The 18,891-nt window shown below is 39.1% G+C and overlaps 1 protein-coding gene across 3 annotated transcripts in view; it reads left to right on the forward strand.

Moving 5' to 3' along the window:
* Window positions 1-18,891, forward strand: part of nptna (neuroplastin a) — a 27,517-nt gene continuing 8,626 nt past the window's right edge. Inside the window, exons 1-9 of one of the 3 annotated variants that reach the window (XM_073471257.1) lie at window positions 1-269; window positions 6,717-7,064; window positions 8,844-9,012; window positions 9,107-9,201; window positions 10,124-10,257; window positions 11,587-11,860; window positions 13,379-13,400; window positions 15,208-15,284; window positions 15,414-16,383. In XM_073471257.1, the coding sequence (XP_073327358.1) occupies window positions 182-269; window positions 6,717-7,064; window positions 8,844-9,012; window positions 9,107-9,201; window positions 10,124-10,257; window positions 11,587-11,860; window positions 13,379-13,400; window positions 15,208-15,268 (1,191 nt within the window). In that variant the 5' untranslated portion in view covers window positions 1-181 and the 3' untranslated portion in view covers window positions 15,269-15,284; window positions 15,414-16,383. Of the gene's footprint in view, window positions 270-6,716; window positions 7,065-8,843; window positions 9,013-9,106; window positions 9,202-10,123; window positions 10,258-11,586; window positions 11,861-13,378; window positions 13,401-15,207; window positions 15,285-15,413; window positions 16,384-18,891 lie in introns of those variants that run through there. The other 2 variants (XM_073471259.1, XM_073471258.1) reach the window with 2 other exon arrangements.

Raw genomic sequence — 18,891 nt, forward strand, 5'->3', positions numbered from 1 at the left:
ACAGGTAGCGGCAGTGGTGCTGAAGCCTCCCGCTGGTCTACCTAGCGACACTTCCCTCTCTGCGTGACACGACTGGAGAGTGCGGAGGTTGCGGTGCGAGTCCTCCCCGCATCATCATCATACCCCGCTCAGGTCACCTTAGCGCTCGCCTACCGGCATTTTCCATCTCCCGTCTCCGAAGATGATACCTGGCAGAAGAGCTGCAGTCATGTCCTTCTCGGCGGCGATAGTCGGAGCCCTGCTGCTGCAGTCCGTCTCTTCCCAGAACGGTAGGAAATGAAACCAGCTCAGTGAGAAAATGCGGGTTTTTTTTTTGTTTTTTTGAGGAGGGGTATCGCCTGTTTTTCTGCATCGGGGTTTTTTTTTTCTTCTTCTCTAAAATGAATAATTACAAGACGTGTGTTATCAATGAACGCTGTCCATCACGAATATCTCTCCAGCAGCCAAGTCTCGTTAGATAACCCCGATAAGAAACGCGAATTAATCGAATACAGCTCTGTTTCTGCTTCACGAGCGATTTGCACTGAAGGGTCAATCAATCATTAATAGGCTACAGTGTCGGGCTGAAGTGGGCCAAGCGGAGGCCTGCCGACGTCCCTAAAATGTCCTTTTGAAGTGAATACACGAGGACGTTCAGTCAGCAAGGACGAGTCCTGCTCATCCGGCTGGCCGAGGGGGGAGGAGGAGGATAAGGGACATGGTGCCACACTGAAGTTAAAGACTCTGCTGCCAGGCCTGGCTCTGCTCAGGTATGTGAGGATGTGGTGTCCAGCAGCAGCAGCAGCAGCAGCAGCAGCTCCTCTCCTCCTGGCTGAGATGACCCCTCTGCATCAGTCCAGCCTTGTACCAGCACACAACAGGGATGTGATTCAGATGTAGGACCTGCTGGAAGTGCGGCTCTGTAAATAGCATCAGTCCATTTTGCTGCATGCTTCTATTTTTAGAGCAGAGATGCTGCACTGGGAACAGTGGCTTTAATGTCCTCTTGTTAACTCTTTGCTGAGATGTGCTGCACTGCAGAATGGCATTGATTTCTCAGCACGGTGCTTCTTATTCTAGGCGACCCCTCTCCGCTCATAAATCTCATCCCCACCACACAGTTGAGAGCGGTGGAGAACCCGTCTCAGCTGCAAGTGTATGCTGTGAGTGTCCGAGTGCAGCGAGCATTGCAATGCGAGAGTGAGTGAGAATTTATTCAGCCTCGGCCCTCCCTGGAGTTGACCATGTGTAGGAATGCATTACACATCTCCTCCTATACTGCACACCCACTCGTAACATCTCTCCTTCAATCAGCGCTCCAGTGGATGGAGCTCAGAAGGCTGCTCTAATGAAACAGCCTTTTACCTGACACATAACTGGGAAGTGTGATGTCTTCTTATCTTTCTTGCTTGTTTTCAGAGAATATTATCAATATCTAAATCTCAGTAGCTGCAGTTTTTTTTTGGTAAAGGTAAAATGTGTGAAGAAACAGCGTTATATTAAAGCACTGTAGTGCTGCAGAGATGTTCTGGCCTACAAATCTTCTCCGGATGTAAGAAAACGCCTTTCTTTGGTACGGATTAGGGTCGAACGATACGCCTTTTTCAGGGCCGATACCTCTACAGATTATTAGAAATCAAGACTGAAACCTGATATTTGTGACCGATATTCATCTGCAGTAAAAATTATATAATTGGTGCTAAAATTTCAACCAACGATGGAATAAAGCTAAGTACGATCTACTCAAGTACTGTTCTAAAGTACAATTTTGAGGTACTTTACTTGAGTATTTCCATTTTCTGCTACTTGTTGATAGGCTGTTAATTGTGACGTGTAACCAGTCAGACAGTGTTGTGGGTGGGACACTGTGTGAGAAGATGCTGCATCTGAGCCAAAGTAGCACATTTTTGAATTAGTTTATTTTATCGGCAGTCTGACAGAAAAATCACCGATACCGTTAATTGAAAAATGACAGCATATGCTTTTTTCTTCATTTTTAATCGCAGCACACGCAACAAGAAATGCAGATAACCTCAATTGTTACAAAATAAACGGATAAATTTCAGACGCAACGGTGCGACAAATGAAAATGTTTAGTTGCACTTGACATATTTTTGGGTGCAAGTGTGACCATAAGAGTCTCACCCCGGAGCTCATCATGACTTTGAACGTATAAGGTCCTATGTGTGTAATTTGCAGTAGGGCTACAAATATTAATTATTTTCCTTATTGATTAATCCAACGATACTTTTCTTCAACAAAGTGTCTGAAAATAGTCAAAATAAAAGCAGAAACAAGGAGATGTTTGGTTACGTCAACCATTTAAATCACAACTGGTGCAGACTTTTAGTTATGATTTGCATTCAGTGGAGTGTTAAAGACTTTCTTTTCAGCTCAGCTATCTCGGATGCAAAATATCAAAAGTCGGCTTCTAGATGGCTTCAGAGTATCCTAATCTTAGTATTTTCAATTGAAATCATGTTTATATTAATCCAGACAGCTGCTCGTATCTTCTGTAAACATCACTGCTGAAGGCGAATAATGTCACCCAAGGAAAATTTCTGTACTTTCACTTTAAAATCTTTTGATTATTAAAAAGCATTTTTCAGTGTCTAACAATACTGTAATGACACAGAGAAATGTGTACAATATGCTTTCTGTTGCTTGACTTCCCTCATCTCTTGTTGTCTCTGTCGATCAGGACTCACTTCTGTTCTGACAGAATATTCATTTAGCGTCCGATTAGCTGCTCAATATGTGTGGCAACAGTTTTTTTGGTACATTAACTGGGACAGTGGCCAGAATTGCTTCATATTACACTGGTTTAAATGGATTCCCCGAGCAGTACAGAGAAGACATCTGCAAGGAAACGCTCATCACAATTCGAGGCCATGTGTTGTCAGGTTGTGTTGTTTGATTGGAATAATGAATCAGAAATTAGCATCTATTTAAACTCATGGCGTGATAAGGGTTTAAACTGTATGTCATATTAATAATGTTGTCAATTTGCTGACAGGACTTTTAATTGGTCCTGACTGAAGCGTCTCTTTGGTGTGTGATTGGATGGAGGCGCTATATAACCTTAAAATGCTAATTTTCTCCAGATAGAGCTTTTTGTCTTGCTCAATACAGTATGTGCTTCCCAAAAGGCTTTTATATAAACAACACTACAACATGAAGTCACATTTAGAGCTGAAGAGACTAGCAGATTAATTGATTAGTGGGTCAGCAGAAAGGTTATTATTAACTTTGTTTGATAGAGAAATGTAGTTATCAAGTTCAGACTCCAGCTAGGCTCTGGTTTCAGCTACCAGTGTTGAGATTCTTTGCTTTTTTCTGTATTAGATCATCGTAAACAATTTGTTTTTCATTTTTCTGACTGTTGGTCGGTCAAAAACAAGACATTTGATGTCACTTTGGGCTCTGGGAACATGTGACAGACTTGTATCATCATTTTTAAGATCAAATGATCTTGCTCTGTGTCATAGTTTGTTAATTTTACTGATGTGTACGTCCCTGTGGACTTCCTCAAGAGCGTTTCAAACTATTCTCACAACAGTGGTCTTAAATAGACAATGCTCATCCCATTCATTGTGCACAGGTGTGGGTCAATTATTCTGTGGGAGTGTCTCTCATTAATTACCTGTGGCATGTGTGTTCAATCTGTCACATTATACCTCTCTCGAAAGAAAAAGGGCATGAGGCAGAAGACTAAACATGAACAAGTGAAATACCCCAACACATAATCAAGTCCATTTACAGAACTAATAAATGAAAACATTGTTTGTTAAGTCATTCAAAGTTATGTAATTATATGAACAGGTTACCTCTTGAGTGTAAGACCAAACCATTAAAAGATTCAAAATCTTAAAACCTCCCACATATAAACACCTTTTCACACACTAGTCGCCAAGAAAACAAACAAAAGCACAGAGATTCATTCCAACATGGAAAGACAAAATGAACAAGATAAATGTAATGAAAATAAAGGTGTCTACAGACATTTAAACTTTTAAGGAACTGGAAACAAACTGGAAACCAAAAGACTGGCTAAATGAAAGTGTGACTGTTTGCAATGTCTTCGAAGCAAAAATGATGTAAAAAATTAACAAAACAGCATCGTAAGGCAGCAGAAAATATTAGGTTTTTAAACCTGCTTTTACAGCCGGTCAGAGTCAATCCAGAATGGACAGAAAAAGAGATTATCAAAAAATTACAAATATCTTTTGATTTGCACAAAACCTCCTCTTGAATTCATACTCCAAACAGCTAGGGGGGCAGCATATCACCAGCATGCGTTAGCTGGTGTTAGCTAGTTGGCTAGTTGGAGTATATAAGAAAAACATTAATACATTAATAATAATGACAATAATTAACATGTTGCAGCCTTTAAAACTCTAAAAATCACCTCTAAAAATTAAGAATATAAAGTTAACTCTAGATTCGACTCAGGTAAGGAAAAACTCGCCCCCAGAAACTCTTGTAGTGGAGAAACAAAGGGAACGGACGAACCACAGAGGAGACGTCCCACTCTGAGGGAATAAAATCTAATCTAATCTGTACAGATTATAAACACAAAGTGTCCGATACAAGTAGATTATCAACACACAAAGTGTCCGATACAAGTAGATTATCAAATACATGTGTAGAGAGTGGATCCAGGAGGACGACTGAGCGAGCCGAGGCGTCTCCAAGTGATGCCTGAGCCACACGACCTCCTCTCCACCATGCTGACCTGGAAGAGAACGAACCACACAAGATAATCAACAACAAAAATATCATAAAATATACAGATTTTGATTTTTAAAAAGTACAAATTTAAGAAGATTGTAAAACAGGAGTGAGCACTGATCCATGAGGGTACGATGATCCAGATCAGGATGATCTCAAATGAAACTAAACCAGAACAAACTACAGTGCAGCCTGTGGAGCCTGTATAAACACATAACCACATGCTAAAAGTAAACTAACATCAGCTTGACATGAGTGACGTCATTCAGACATGTACGGTACAGCAGCACAGCGCTACTGGATCAGCACTTTCTACGCATCTACACTATCCGAGGTGGCAGGATCCATCTCTCAGCACTTCTGTGCACCGAGGTGTTGCTTTTATCTTCAGTCATATTATTTGCCGGTACTTATATACACTCAGTTGCCAGTTTATTAGATTTGCCTAGCTCAAACTAATGCAGTCTTACAATGAATCCTACATTCATGGAGGTGATAATGTTTCAGAGAGGAGTTGATTCAGCTGTATGATCCTTTTGGAGGATGTTTCTATTATTTTGTTCACTCCATTTGTAGCAAAGAGGGTACAATTCAACAGGACCACAAACTGCAGCCTGTAAAACAAGTGATTATAGCCATCGTGAAGGAAGAATTTACTGGCAGCTGAGTGCATATAGAAATCTATATGTGCCGACTGGTCTTGATGAAGCAGTTGTGGGCTGTACAGCAGGATGATGATGACAAAAAAAAAAAAAAAAGAAGGAAAACACATGATTGTCTGTCCTGCGATGATCCGCCTGGTCTGGTTGGCTGTCTCGTCCTCTTCCTGTTTTGTTGCTGTAGAGTGCTTCTATGGAAACAAAGGGGGTCTTTCACCATGCGCCCACGCATTCCCCTGAGACCCGAGCTGCAGCTTCTATAAATCTCCTCTCAATCTCATGTGCTCTCCACAGTGCCTATAGACTATGCTTATGACTACAGCCCCCCCGTCTTCCTCCTCCTCCTCCTCCTCTCTGCGCAGCAGCCATGATCAATTGTTTCACTTTTATTGCATTCAATACAGACACAGCGATATTTCACTCCAGTTAAATTAACAGCAGTTTGCCCGGTGTCTGTGTTCTTTCCCGAAGCTTTTCAGAGCGCTAATGATGTTTTCATCAAACAGACGAGATGTACTGAAAATGACAAGGTCACTTGGAGGACTTTTCGGATGTGAGCGCCGTGCGAGCCAGACACAAATTTAAATGATATCATTAATTGGACAGAACCAAGTGAGAGCAGCTCTGCAAGGACGTCCCAGCAGAATTGAATTAAGGCTTCCCAGGAATAGCAGCAATAATGGCTTAGGCAGATCTGAGGTCGCTGCTTTCTTTCTGTCTCTATCCAAATATGTTCACATTTTGGTGTTGATTTCAGCGTTTTGTTTCACGATTTTATGTTGGATATTACAGCAAAACATTTTCTGTTTCCACCTTTTCATTTTGGATCATCGCCTGTTTTCTTAGGTCCCATATTCTAGGTGCTGCAGCAATGGGCAGTATGAGAAAAATAAAGTGTATTTTAAACATTAAAGTATGTGAACATTTTTAGTAGACACCCAAAATAAATATAATATGAGACCTTTAAATATCTCAAATATCGCAATATGAGTCGTCAACTTGGGCTCTGGATACATTGTGATGGACATTTTACACTATTTTCAAACATTTTAAAGATCCCAAAATGAATCAATGAATCGAAAAAATGAGTTAATAAATAATTCAATAATGAATTATTGTTAGCTTTTCAGCTGCATATTTGACATTTTCTGCTCTTTTTACTTAAAATCATCTTTGTTTTCATTATTTGTTCATCAGTGTCTTTTTCATTATTGCATGTTATGTTTTTTCTTGATGTTTTTCTTTTTCTGGTTCCATTTTAATTTACCTTGTTATTTTCTTGTCTTGCCATCCTACACCTATTTTCCTTTTTTCTTATGGCGCCCCCTAAACCTCCACCTCCTCCAGCGGGCTTTGTGAAATCACCTCTGTCTGAGACAAAGCTCACGGGCGACACCTTCGAGCTGTACTGTGACGTGGTGGGAAACCCCACCCCAGAAATCCAGTGGTGGTACGCTGAGATCAACCGAGCTGATTCCTTCAGGCAGCTGTGGGACGGCGCCCGTAAGCGTAGAGTCTCCATCGACACGGCCTACGGTTTGAACGCTGTAAGTGTGCTGGGCGTCTCTCGTCTGATGCTGGACGATTCTGGGACCTACGAGTGCAGAGCCAGCAATGACCCGCGACGTAACGACCTGCACCAAAATCCAGCCACCACCTGGATCCGTGCTCAGGCCACTATAACGGTGCTGCAGAGTGAGTGGTCAGTGTAGAAGAAACACCCCCACCGCCCCCCACATTAGCAACCAAATGTAATAGTTCCTGTGTGATTCAGCCTCCCTCAAACCTCTCCAGAGGACCGCTAGCTTCCTCCGTAGGTGCCATACTCCCCTGCAGACTCGAAAAATGGAGAAAAACACCATCCACTAGTCTTTTTCCAGCAGAGTTGAGTAGTATTTTACATGAAGCTCATCCCTCGGTTTTATTGCTTCCTTCAGCCTACACTCTGTAGAGCCTCACCTCCCAGTCTCCATTTCCTCGTTACTTCATTTTTCTTTCCATTAAGCTCTCATTTACTCATTTCCCTGAACTGATTTTAATTATATTCAATTATTGTGATTGTTTAAACTTGTTATATTTCTGTGTTTAATATGTCAAATTTTGTTGACCGTCGATACTTTGACACACAAAATTGTCCATTATTTGGTGAGGTTGATCATAACCATGCGACATTAAACAGTTAAATCTGGCTCTTATGCACGATAACATTTGTTTTTGTTTGCCTACCAGCAGCAAATAATCGTTCCAGAGTTAAAAGCAAAATTTAGCCATTTTAAGATAATTTTATCTCAACAAGTAGTAGTTGGGTTAGACCAGTGTTTGTCAATCCTGGTCCTGGTGTCCCACTCCCCGGTTTTTAGATGTTTCCCTGTTCCAACACATCTGATTCAAATGATCAGTTCGTCATCAGGCAAATGACTGTTTCAGCAGATTGAGAGGCTCACTAATGTCTACATGCACAAACAAGATGTGGATAATCAGGATTAGGCAGAACCCGACGTTCCAATTAGGGTCTTCATGCTTTAAAAGCTAAACCAAGTGAGGATTTTGTAGCTGGTTTAATGTCAACTAGTTACAAATGTATATTATAATTTCTGTGTTTTTTATGGAATTCCTTCAGAGCTATTTAATCCTTAAATTAAAGCCAAGAGAGTTGCTGAACGGACCTTTCTCACCTTCAGTCATCCTAACTGGCTCCCAGCATGAGGGCTTCTTTTATGAAAGGCGACTCTTTTGTGATAAGCTTTGCTGTAAAACCGCAAGTTGAAAATGAGGCCATATTTTTAGCCTTTCTTGAGTTTATTTTAGTATAAAAATTTGGAAAACTTCAAGGTTGGTCCTGCCTGTGATCCACTAGTGTAGCAGAAATATATGCATTTCAGGTGCATCCTGAACAGAAACTCATTCTACAGGTATGTTTCTCCACCTGATGATGTAATGATACAACAGATTTATGTCATGAGTTTTAATAAATTGCACCTTTTTCTGGGCTGTAATATTCATCACTGCATTCATTCAGCTGCAGAAAAATGTAATCTTTCGCTTCCATTCATCGTGAGTTATGCATGTAACAGAAATGTAAGCTCTGCGATTGGATGCTTCTTACTGCAGTGCACCTTGGGAGCTATAGATGACTTCTCGACTTCCATTTTTTATGTGTGCAGGCTTGTACCTTAACTTTTTATTAAAGAACAAGATGTTGTTTGATACAGTTGGTCATCTGATGATTCAACCGAGAGAGTTACATATCCAGATGAGGCTTGGAAGCGCTCCCACTTCAGCTAACAGTGCAGAAAATGACTTCTACTTAAGGAACCTTGGATGCCCGAAATAATTCCTCCCACTTTGCAGCTCTATTCCTGGGTTATATTGTATAAAGTGTGTTTGGCAGAGGTGTCTGTCTGAACCCTTGTTGTTTACATCTTCCAACACAAGCATCACTTCTGTCGTAGCTGATCTGTGCCTCTCTTATAGAGCCGTCAATCAGCTCCTCCGAACACACCACACTTCCTGTGGAAGGAGACGCTTACACACTGCAGTGCAACCTGACCAACGCCCACAATCCCCACCAGGAGAGCTACTGGATGAAGAACGGCGAGGAGATCCCGGAAACGCGCACCCCAAATAGGAACACCGAGTACAGGTAGGAGTGATGTGAGAGGGAGTGTTAGACAGACAGTCAGACAGAGTTAAGCAGTCTGCTGTGGGTTCATGTGAGGTTTGTTTCTGCGCCGCAGGCTGAACAAACCTAGAGGAGACGACGCCGGAGTGTACATGTGTGTCTACACCTTCGAGATGAGTCCTCCAGCCAACGCCACCATCGAAGTTAAATGTAGGTGTTGATTTGCGAGCTACAAGGCATTTCAAGGCCACATTAGAGATGTCACCAATAAAAATGGCCCGAGTGGCCTTGAGCACCAGCCGCCCTGTCATGTGAGGACCTGTGATTTCAAACAGCTCTGCTGGCTGCTCAGGGCCAGCCGGCGCCCTTGACACCTCCATCTAACCAATGCCCGGCTCAGTGGCAGCAGATGGTGTCTTGTTTGTCTGATGGCAAGGGATTATGTCTCAACGGTAAAATCTGGTCAGCCTTTTCTACGTTCACGCGCAACACTATGGAGGCAAATTGGATTTTAAAACAGTTTGCTCTTATTTTATGGGGCATAGAAAAAAAAAACATTTAAAACGAGGCAGATTTATAATCCAGATACACAGAATAATAACAGACATTTTATGTTAGATTGGCTCACTTGTTCCTGATAGAACAAATGTTGTGAATGAAATATATGAGATCAGTTAAACTTCCTCATGTTTTACTCCTTGATCACGGTACAAGATATTTCAGTGGAATCACAGCAACATGGTTTCATTTTTTTATCATTAGTTTTACATTTTTATATTTCTGTACTTGTTCCCATCTTGTTTGCTGCATTATTTACGTCCTGCAGCTGATTTAATGCCAATTATATTTTCTTTTATCTTCCTTACCCCCTTTTTTTTTACTCCTAATTTGTGCATCTAGCTTGAAAAGTGCTCAATAAATAAGAATATATTGTTGTTATCATTATGATGATGATCTGAAATCTATAAAGCAGATGATCATCGCCTGAAGAAAGAATATTGTTGCATTGCATCAGTTTCTACTTGAATAAAAAACGACCAAAAGCCCAATTTAGTGATCCATTTATTATTTTAATGCATTTACATTTACATTTAAAACAGCTGATCTTTCTTGTTTCTTTGTTTTGTTTCAGGTGCTCCTGAGATTACAGGCCACAAGCGCAGTGAGAATAAGAACGAGGGCCAGAATGCTCTTCTCTACTGTAAGTCTGTCGGTTATCCTCACCCCGTCTGGACCTGGCGCAAGTTCGAGAACGGCATTTTCAGGGTATGTCATGTGAATATACAATCTGTGGCCACTTTACTCTGTACACTCATGCAATTTAATTTAACAGATCTGCCAAAAACTCTGCATTCAGGCAGATTATATTATATTGTATTAACTCAACTCTGTTTTTATTATTGATGATCTGAAAAAAACTTGAGCCACTGAGTGCACATTATATTGATATATTTCTATAATTGTAAATGGTTTGCAAAATCCACAGGTGATTTCTAGATCCATTGATGAAGCAAGCTACATTTACTTTACGCCTGAACAAACAAAACTGTATATTAACTGTTAATGTGGTTATTCAAATATCCTGGTTTATGATGACGGATGAAAACATAATTGAGTTAAAATGACTTCAGATGATGCTTTAATAACAAGAAACAACATAAAAAGTCTGATATGTAACTGATTGCTGCAGCATGTAAGCTTTATTTTTCTTGTATCTGCACAAACCACATTTACAAGCTTCCTAAGCGGAGCAGAAACATTGAGGTTAAGAGGTTAAAATCTGGCTAACATGTTTTTCTACACCTACATTCTCCTGTTTGTTCCCAGGATTCTTTGCAGTTTGTTTGTTAAGATACCCATTAGCTTTTGCATAGCTGCTGTTCCTCCCTCACATCCACACAGTTTACATGTGGGCAATACTGAAACACACATTTACAGTAATAATCACAACACAAACGTTTCACGTTGTAATGCAAGTCCAGAATTCAGACCTTTTCCCAGTTCATTATGTGGAACAAATAAAAAAAAAAAGAAAGTTAAAAGTAGAAAAATAAGCTAAAATAGCATAAAAAATGCAGACATACATAATTAAAAGATGTTAAATTTCAAGAAAATCTATGACATAAACTAGGAGTTGGTACAGAATTGAATTAAAATAACAATGAACACATACACTGTAAATATTCAAGCTTATTTATCACGATTTCACCAAATGGAAGGTCATGCATGTATAGTAAATAGTTATTTAACAATAATAATAATAATACACTTTATGTATACAAAGCCTTTCAAAACAAAGTTACAAAGTTCTTTACACGGAACAAATAAGATACCGAATCAACATTACAGTTAAAATCAACTGGCACATAGAAGCAGAGAAAATGAAATAGAAAACCCCACAACAAGAGAAAATAAATTAAAAGGGGTAAAATAAGTAAATAAAACACATATAAAGATAAAATATAGGAACTGGTCCATGAAGTGCTTTATATATTTAAATACTGTATAATGTTTGAAAACCTCATCACGTTAACTAGAATATAATGTCAAACCCTAAAGTTTATTAAGCGCGTTTCTTTTTTTCTCCCTCGGCAGGAAATCGACAACTCAACTGGACGCTTCTTCATCAGCAGCAGAGACAACTACACCGAGCTCCACATCGCCAACCTGGACATCGGGTTAGATCCCGGCGAGTACCAGTGCAACGCCACCAACATGATCGGCAGCCGCGAGGAGAAGTCTGTGCTGAGGGTCCGCAGCCACTTGGCCCCCTTGTGGCCTCTCCTGGGCGTTCTGGCTGAGATCATCATCCTGGTCATCATCATCGTTGTTTATGAGAAGCGTAAGAAGCCAGAGGATTTACAAGACGGTGAGTCACCAGCGGCGGTGCTGAGGATTGTTTTATTATTCCACAGTGTTGTAATATATCAGAGGAAAAAGTTGTTCATTTTGTATCTGAAAAACCGTGTCAGTGTCAGGCACACTTTCTTTTCAAGTGTCCGCTGAAGTTGTTCCTTCGCCAGAGACACCAACAGAGTTACCCGACACTGCGTGGTGCCTGCATTCGATAATTCAGTCTGGTGAGGTCGACCGAACAGGCAGACACAGTTGCAGGAGGTGGCACCTTGTCAGGACAATTTCATGGATTTAATATTCATGAGAAATATGATACTGCAGTGTTGCGGAGGTGGACAGTTTCAATTATTAATGGCTTTCCAGGGACCTTGCGATGTCCCCAAGCTGCTGCGAGCTTCACCACGAGACACTCATTTAGCCACACAACCTGCGTGTGGCATCCTGGTATCGTCTCAGAGTACTGAGTACTTCCAGAGTCGAGCTATATAATAAATTATGCATTAATGGTATTTGGGTGACCTTTTTACTCTCAAACAGCATTTTGATTTTGGCACATGCTGATTAGATGCAACGTGCAGGAAATGACTGACAGCTCAGACTGTACAGGAACACACTGTCAGGATGGTTCATAGAAAATGGATGACGATTGAGTCATACAGCAAATTCCTGCGTGAAATGTTAATAACTCACATATTTCCTGCATTTCTTTAAATAAGGTTAGCTGTAGTCGTTGAGTATTTTAACAGATTGTTGTAATATCTCCCCTCCCACCCCCTTCCCAAACTGCATAACCTAAACCATGTTTGTGGTAAGTGTGAGACTTTGCATGCTTCATGAATTTTTAATAAGCATTCAGCCTCATCTTATTCCAGTCCACGGCACAGTACACACTTTTGTTTAGCCTCCTCATTAGTGTCAAGTGCTGTTCAAAGTTTTCAGTTTTTATCGTTTTGTTTAACAGACTTCACATTCTTGCATCAAGCAGTGAAAAGGCATGCAAGTCACTGCAAAGCACTGAAGATATTTTGTGTTTGTGAATCATTTCGACTGTTTGACTCAGTGATTTCAATCGAGGGGCTGATATTTGACGGAGCTGCTTTTCACTAATCTCTTGGAGTGAACAGCTGCTCTTTGTGAGCGCTGCTCGTCCATGCATGAGAACAGTATTTTTTCAAATGTGAATTTTTTGCCTGTATGCAGTCATCCTCACTTGATCATGCGTGTGAATGTGCTGTTGTGTTGGATTTGACTGCGATCTGAGTGTTTTTGTGAGTGACCTCATGAGGTGGTTTTCCTGCGGCATGACAGAATATTGTTTACTATTCTGTTACTTCACTTTCATCCCATTACACACAGTCTGATCATGCAGCATAGTTGAAACCAAAAAATCCTCAAAAACCTCAGGTCAAAGTGCAGTCACTGCTACAGCTACATTTCTAGATGAAATGTCTCTTCATCAACGTGTGCAACTTCCTTGCGATTGTTCTATTTTCTGGTCTTCATTTCTCCATATTTTCCCTTGTTGCTTCAGATGATGACCCAGCAGGACCAGTGTAAGTATCAAACATTTTACCTTCAATAGCTTGTTCCTGTCTAGCCTGGTAATGTGTGTGTTATTGTAGCTTATCATGATGTCTTGCACTCCTGACTGTCTTTAGAGCTCAGTACGCAGTACACCTCAAAATCTGGGTCACAAATAACTGGAAGCATCCTGTTATGGTGCTTTGCTGCATTCATTTAAATCACTAAGACTTAAAAAGGCCAAACTGTACTTTACGTCCCTCTATGATCAGTCATGAGCAGAATGTAAACGTTTAATAAGAAGGTGTAAAACAGACTATAATGCAGTTGTAAGCAGATAGAAGTTTTTATTAATAGTTATGTCAACCAGTGTCACTCCTCCTGTGAGCACCCAATAGGAGACTGATAATGAATGACAATGTAGTAAAACAGTTGTAATAATATAAAGAGAAATGCTAAATTTTGACACTTAAAATGCCCTTATAGCTGCTTAAAACTACATTATAGTGTGTAGTAATAGATTACATGTTAAGATGTTACTATTTTTTATGGATAAAAATATTAAGATAAGTTTGTATTGACCCCCAGCAGTGTTGAGCAGCACAGGGACAGAAACTAATTGCAGATACATTAAATAAAATTTGAAAACCAAAATGAAAAAAATGAAAAATATATGTAAGAATATAAATAAAACTATACAAGGGCAAGTTTCTATTCTTAGAAATAACTGGACTGGGCTCTGGTACACTTGAATTTGTGTTCATTCACTCAAAAAAATATTTTTTTTATTTCAATTGCATATAAAATTTCCATCTAATTCTGTCACATTACTTCAATGTAAAGGATCACATCTAATGCAAAGCTTTTCTATCATGTTGAGTCAGTGCGTATAATTATAAATAACTATGAGTTTGATTTATTACAGACAGAATAACCGATTTGAAATACATTACTTTTATGTATAATAACTGATTATTACCTAACTGATTGCATTATTGATTAAAGGAGCATTCCACCAATTACCCTAATGATATCATCAAGGTCATTTTGTTGTTGGACTTTGGGAAACTTCTTTCACAGCCGCAGAAGACATTATACAACTTTTTTTTGTATAGTGCCCTAATATAACCTTCATCATCATGATTACGTCTTCAAATTGTCAGAAAATGTTGTGAAATTCCCATCACAAGTTGGTGACACCCAAAAAGATAACTTATGATTGGATATTTTTTCTAATGACGACCAAAAGTATCTAATTCATAAAGATTTGGATCAATAATTAAACAGTTATGAGAACTGGACTCAAATTATTATCGTTAATCAACTAATCAGTCATTCTTGTGATTTGGATATTGCGCATGGACATATTGTGATTTGATAATATTTTTAATGAATTTTGCAACCCTAATTTAATAGATTAAAGGTGCATTACACCGATGACCCTGATGATATCATCATGGTCATTTTGTCAGATATTTAAAAAGATCCTTTCACCACCACAGAAGACACTTAAACAACTGTGTTTTACAGGATGAGTAGTGATAGTAGTGTCTAAAGTCAGTGAACTGCCCTTTTAATCTTCCGCTTTAAGTTTTTTTTCCAAATTCAATAAGTATTCAGTCTTTAAATGTTCAGAAATTTTGCTTTATTCCCATCGCAGGTTGGCTGCACTCAAAAACAAAGACTTGAAAGAGTTTGTTAATTTAAAAAGATGTGTGACAGAGAAATTAGAATTTTGGTTGCCGATTAGAAAAACGGTTATTAGATCAAATTATTATCTGTCAATCAACTAATCATCCTTCAGTCTGAACTGATTGTGTTTTTTACTTCTTTCTGAAGGAAAACTAATTCAACCAACAACCACAAAGACAAGAACCTCCGCCAGAGGAACACAAACTGAGCAGCCTGTCTGCTGAGTAAGTACTGAATTATTTAGACATGGCCTGATTAATTATATGTGTCACATGCTTGTGGCCACAAATTACAAGATGAGCCGCCTTTATGAAATACGTGGCTAACGAATTGAATTTTCTCTTTGTTTGCAGGCTGCATCACACATGTATTGACCATATGAAGGTAAACAAGAAGAGAATCCATACCAGTTGTTAATAGGATTTATCTGCCATTTAAAAGTATGGTTGTGGAGGGGTTAAGTGAGGCATGCCTTATGATTTTGTTATGTGAGCGTGCGAATCAGGAGGTACTCAAACCATTATGGGATTGTAAACATTATAACCATTGTTGCTGCATGCAGTTGTTGACATTATTAATTTTTCCCTCTTATCCACTAATTTAAAATATTTTTACTTCTTCTGAAATAATGCATGCAAGATGTTGACCTTCTGTTTGAAGGATGAAATGTTTTTCTTTCGCTGTTCTTTTCTCTGAGAGTGGCTTCATGTAGATAACCTGTGTGTACTAGAGGAAAAACAAAAACAAAAATGCCACCATAATCTGGTATGACAGTTGTGTATAGTTTTATCATTCTGCTGCATACCGTTTTCTAAGTTTAGTCATGTTATCAGACTATATCTATTACATTTTAAGGGCTTTGCAATGTCCCTCTAAATTTGATTAAGGTTTACTTTACTGTATGTATGTACTGTATGTGTTAAATCACTATAACTATGTATCAGATCAGCATTATTATAAAGACTATTCATATTATATGATGCACTTAAATGTTGACAATAATGAAAATCTGTATAAACCTACTTTAGGAGATCTGTACTAATCATTCTAACATATTGTTTTATAATTATGTGTATTGTACAGCATGGCTATTATCCTATGCAATTATTATCCATATCAGTATATTGCAAATCATTGCAGCTTTTGATTTCTCTGTGACAAAGCTTTAAACTAGTAGGATCACCGTAGAGCGTTGATGGCATACTACACAGCTGCATGAATTCTCTACAGCTGACGTGGGAGGCGGCGAAAAAGAAGCCCACGTCAGGACTGACACATGTGAAGCAAACTGCAAGATCTTGACTCATTTTTAAGAATAAATATCTATAAAAAAGAAAAAGGAAAGTGTGTCTTTTGAGTGGATTTCTTTATAAACATCATGCCAGACATTCAGCTGCACTGTTAATGATGCACCCAGCTGTCCCGGGGGATGCAGACAGATAAAAGCATGTGGGGAAACAGCACCATCTTGCGAGGTTTACAGTGACTCACAGCAGACGTGTTGAACCTGATGATGAACCATGGACATCAGAGGCAAGGCAATGTTATTTCTATAGCACATGTCATACATCAAAGCAATTCAGTGTGCTTTACAGGATAACAATACAGCAGAAATGGAAAGATTTATAATTCAAAGATGCAGAAGAACTACTGCAGTTTAGATCAAGGGATAAAAAAGATAAAAGAATACAGTTCATGAACTTATCAAATTAAAATCAATTAGAAACAAATTCAATAATTAGAAACATTTTTTTTTTAATTAAGGCAATTTCAAAGCTGAGCTAGGAGGATTTAGTTTTTATCTCTTACTGATTTAAATGTGATCAGAGTCGGGGCTTGTCAGAGGAACAAGAAACAACAAACCTAAATTGAAAAATAGTTCACAGAAATCCCTGAACTGTCAGACGAAAAAACACTTTTGATATATGGCCATGGATGATAGATGAAAACAATGTCCGAGGCAAACTTCGGCTCATTTCCAGACTTTTTATCCCCCTAGGTGTATGACCATTGTCTCTGTCAAATAAACTACACTACTCAAAATGTATTTAGGGATTTTGGGATATTTTATTATTTTTTATTATTATTTTATGCCCTGTTGTTATTTCTTTGAATTGTAGACCACTCAGTTCCTGCAATTTATTCATGCAGAAATAAAGGTCTGCAATGAACGTCCACTTCATCCTCGATCGGATGCTCGTGCTGAGCTGTAAATAACTGTGGATCAAATTTCTGTAATTTCTGTAATTCTCCTCTGAAATTATGTTCCTGTAGAGAGGGGAAGGCATTGAAGAAGCTTTTGGAAAAGCATGTATTGAAATAAAAGTTGTACATAAGTATTATGAATTACCAGTTAAGTCCCCAACCCCAGGTTTCACAGGGGGTGGTGAACAAACCACTGTACGATGTTAGTGTTGCTATTATCGTATATGTAGCCCAATTTATTGAGGTAACTGATATAAACACACTGTAATATTTATATTGTTATGTCACTTTTCTACCAAGCAGTGGCAGTATTGTTACTTACTTACACCGGAGCTTAAACTAATGCAGTCTAATCCAACAGTCCTGCAATAAATTCCACCTTAATAAAGGTTATAATGTTCAGTTTTTGTTGAAACTGGTGCACTTCATCAACACATTATTTGGGAAGTTACAGCAGTGCAACAAAAAGGGGGCACTATTTTAGGAGCCAGGTGTCATTGTTGTGCTTTTGGGAACATTTCCTGGAGAGTTATGGATAAATAGTATGTGTTTTTATACCTTTTAAACTGGTCTCTTAACTGTCTGGACCTGATTCCCACCAGGTAAAGTCATGTCCTAGATTTATGTGTCGCAGTAATAAAACCTCCCATTTCTAGAGCAAAGAGACATCTGCGACTTTGTGAACCCTGAAAAAAAAAACGGAACACAACTTTTGCCAAAAATGATTTGTAGTTGTGTCTGCGGGTGGATTAATCTCTCGTACAGGTAGTTACATGTCAGGAGCAGTTTAAATAATACGCTGATGGACTATTTCCTAAGCAGGCCACTGGATTGTATTTAAGGCATATAGTTTTTATTTTTATATATTCACACGGTAGCCATCCTTTGGACTAACCTCGAGCAGTGACCAGACTGAGTGTACTTAAAAAGATCCTCCCTAGACATGTTTTACAACGTATAAAAATAATCTGCTTTGCACTGGTGGGTGGATGATCGGTTCCTGTCAAACAACAGGAACAGCGACCCAGTATCCAACACTGTGCAGAGTGCAGGCTGGTACCAGGTTGCAGTCTATTGAGAATCTCTGCAGTGAAACAGTTTCCCATTTGATATTATGTGAATGGATATTATGTGAAACTTTACGTTTCTTTATATTCAATTTCTACTTTTTTCTCGTGACGACACTGTGCTTATGCCATGGCTGTGTTTAGGCATGAATACCACTTGGTTAGGGTTTGGAAAAGATCATGTTTTGGCTTAAAATAGCTGTTTTGGTTGCCACAAACATGGCTGGAGATTGTCCAAAGGTCCCCCTAATATATCCACTGGTTTCACACTTACGCCTGCAACTACACCACCATCCCTCCACCTACCACCTACCAGTCAGATCTTAATCATTGGTTTGAAGAAACTGCATGTAGTTCACCACATCAAGAAAATTATACATGTGAAGCTCCATGTGATAACCACAAAGCACACGGACAGTATGATAATAATAATTTTAACATGAGATGTAACATGTACACACTGTTTAGGCACATTAACCTAAAAACTAATGTGTGGGCTTCCCTCACTGATTTAAAGTTGGTGGACAAAATATTAGAAACACCACCTTCTGTTTCTTCT

This window comes from Pagrus major, chromosome 8, assembly GCF_040436345.1.
Source record: "Pagrus major chromosome 8, Pma_NU_1.0".
Taxonomy (NCBI): domain Eukaryota; kingdom Metazoa; phylum Chordata; class Actinopteri; order Spariformes; family Sparidae; genus Pagrus; species Pagrus major.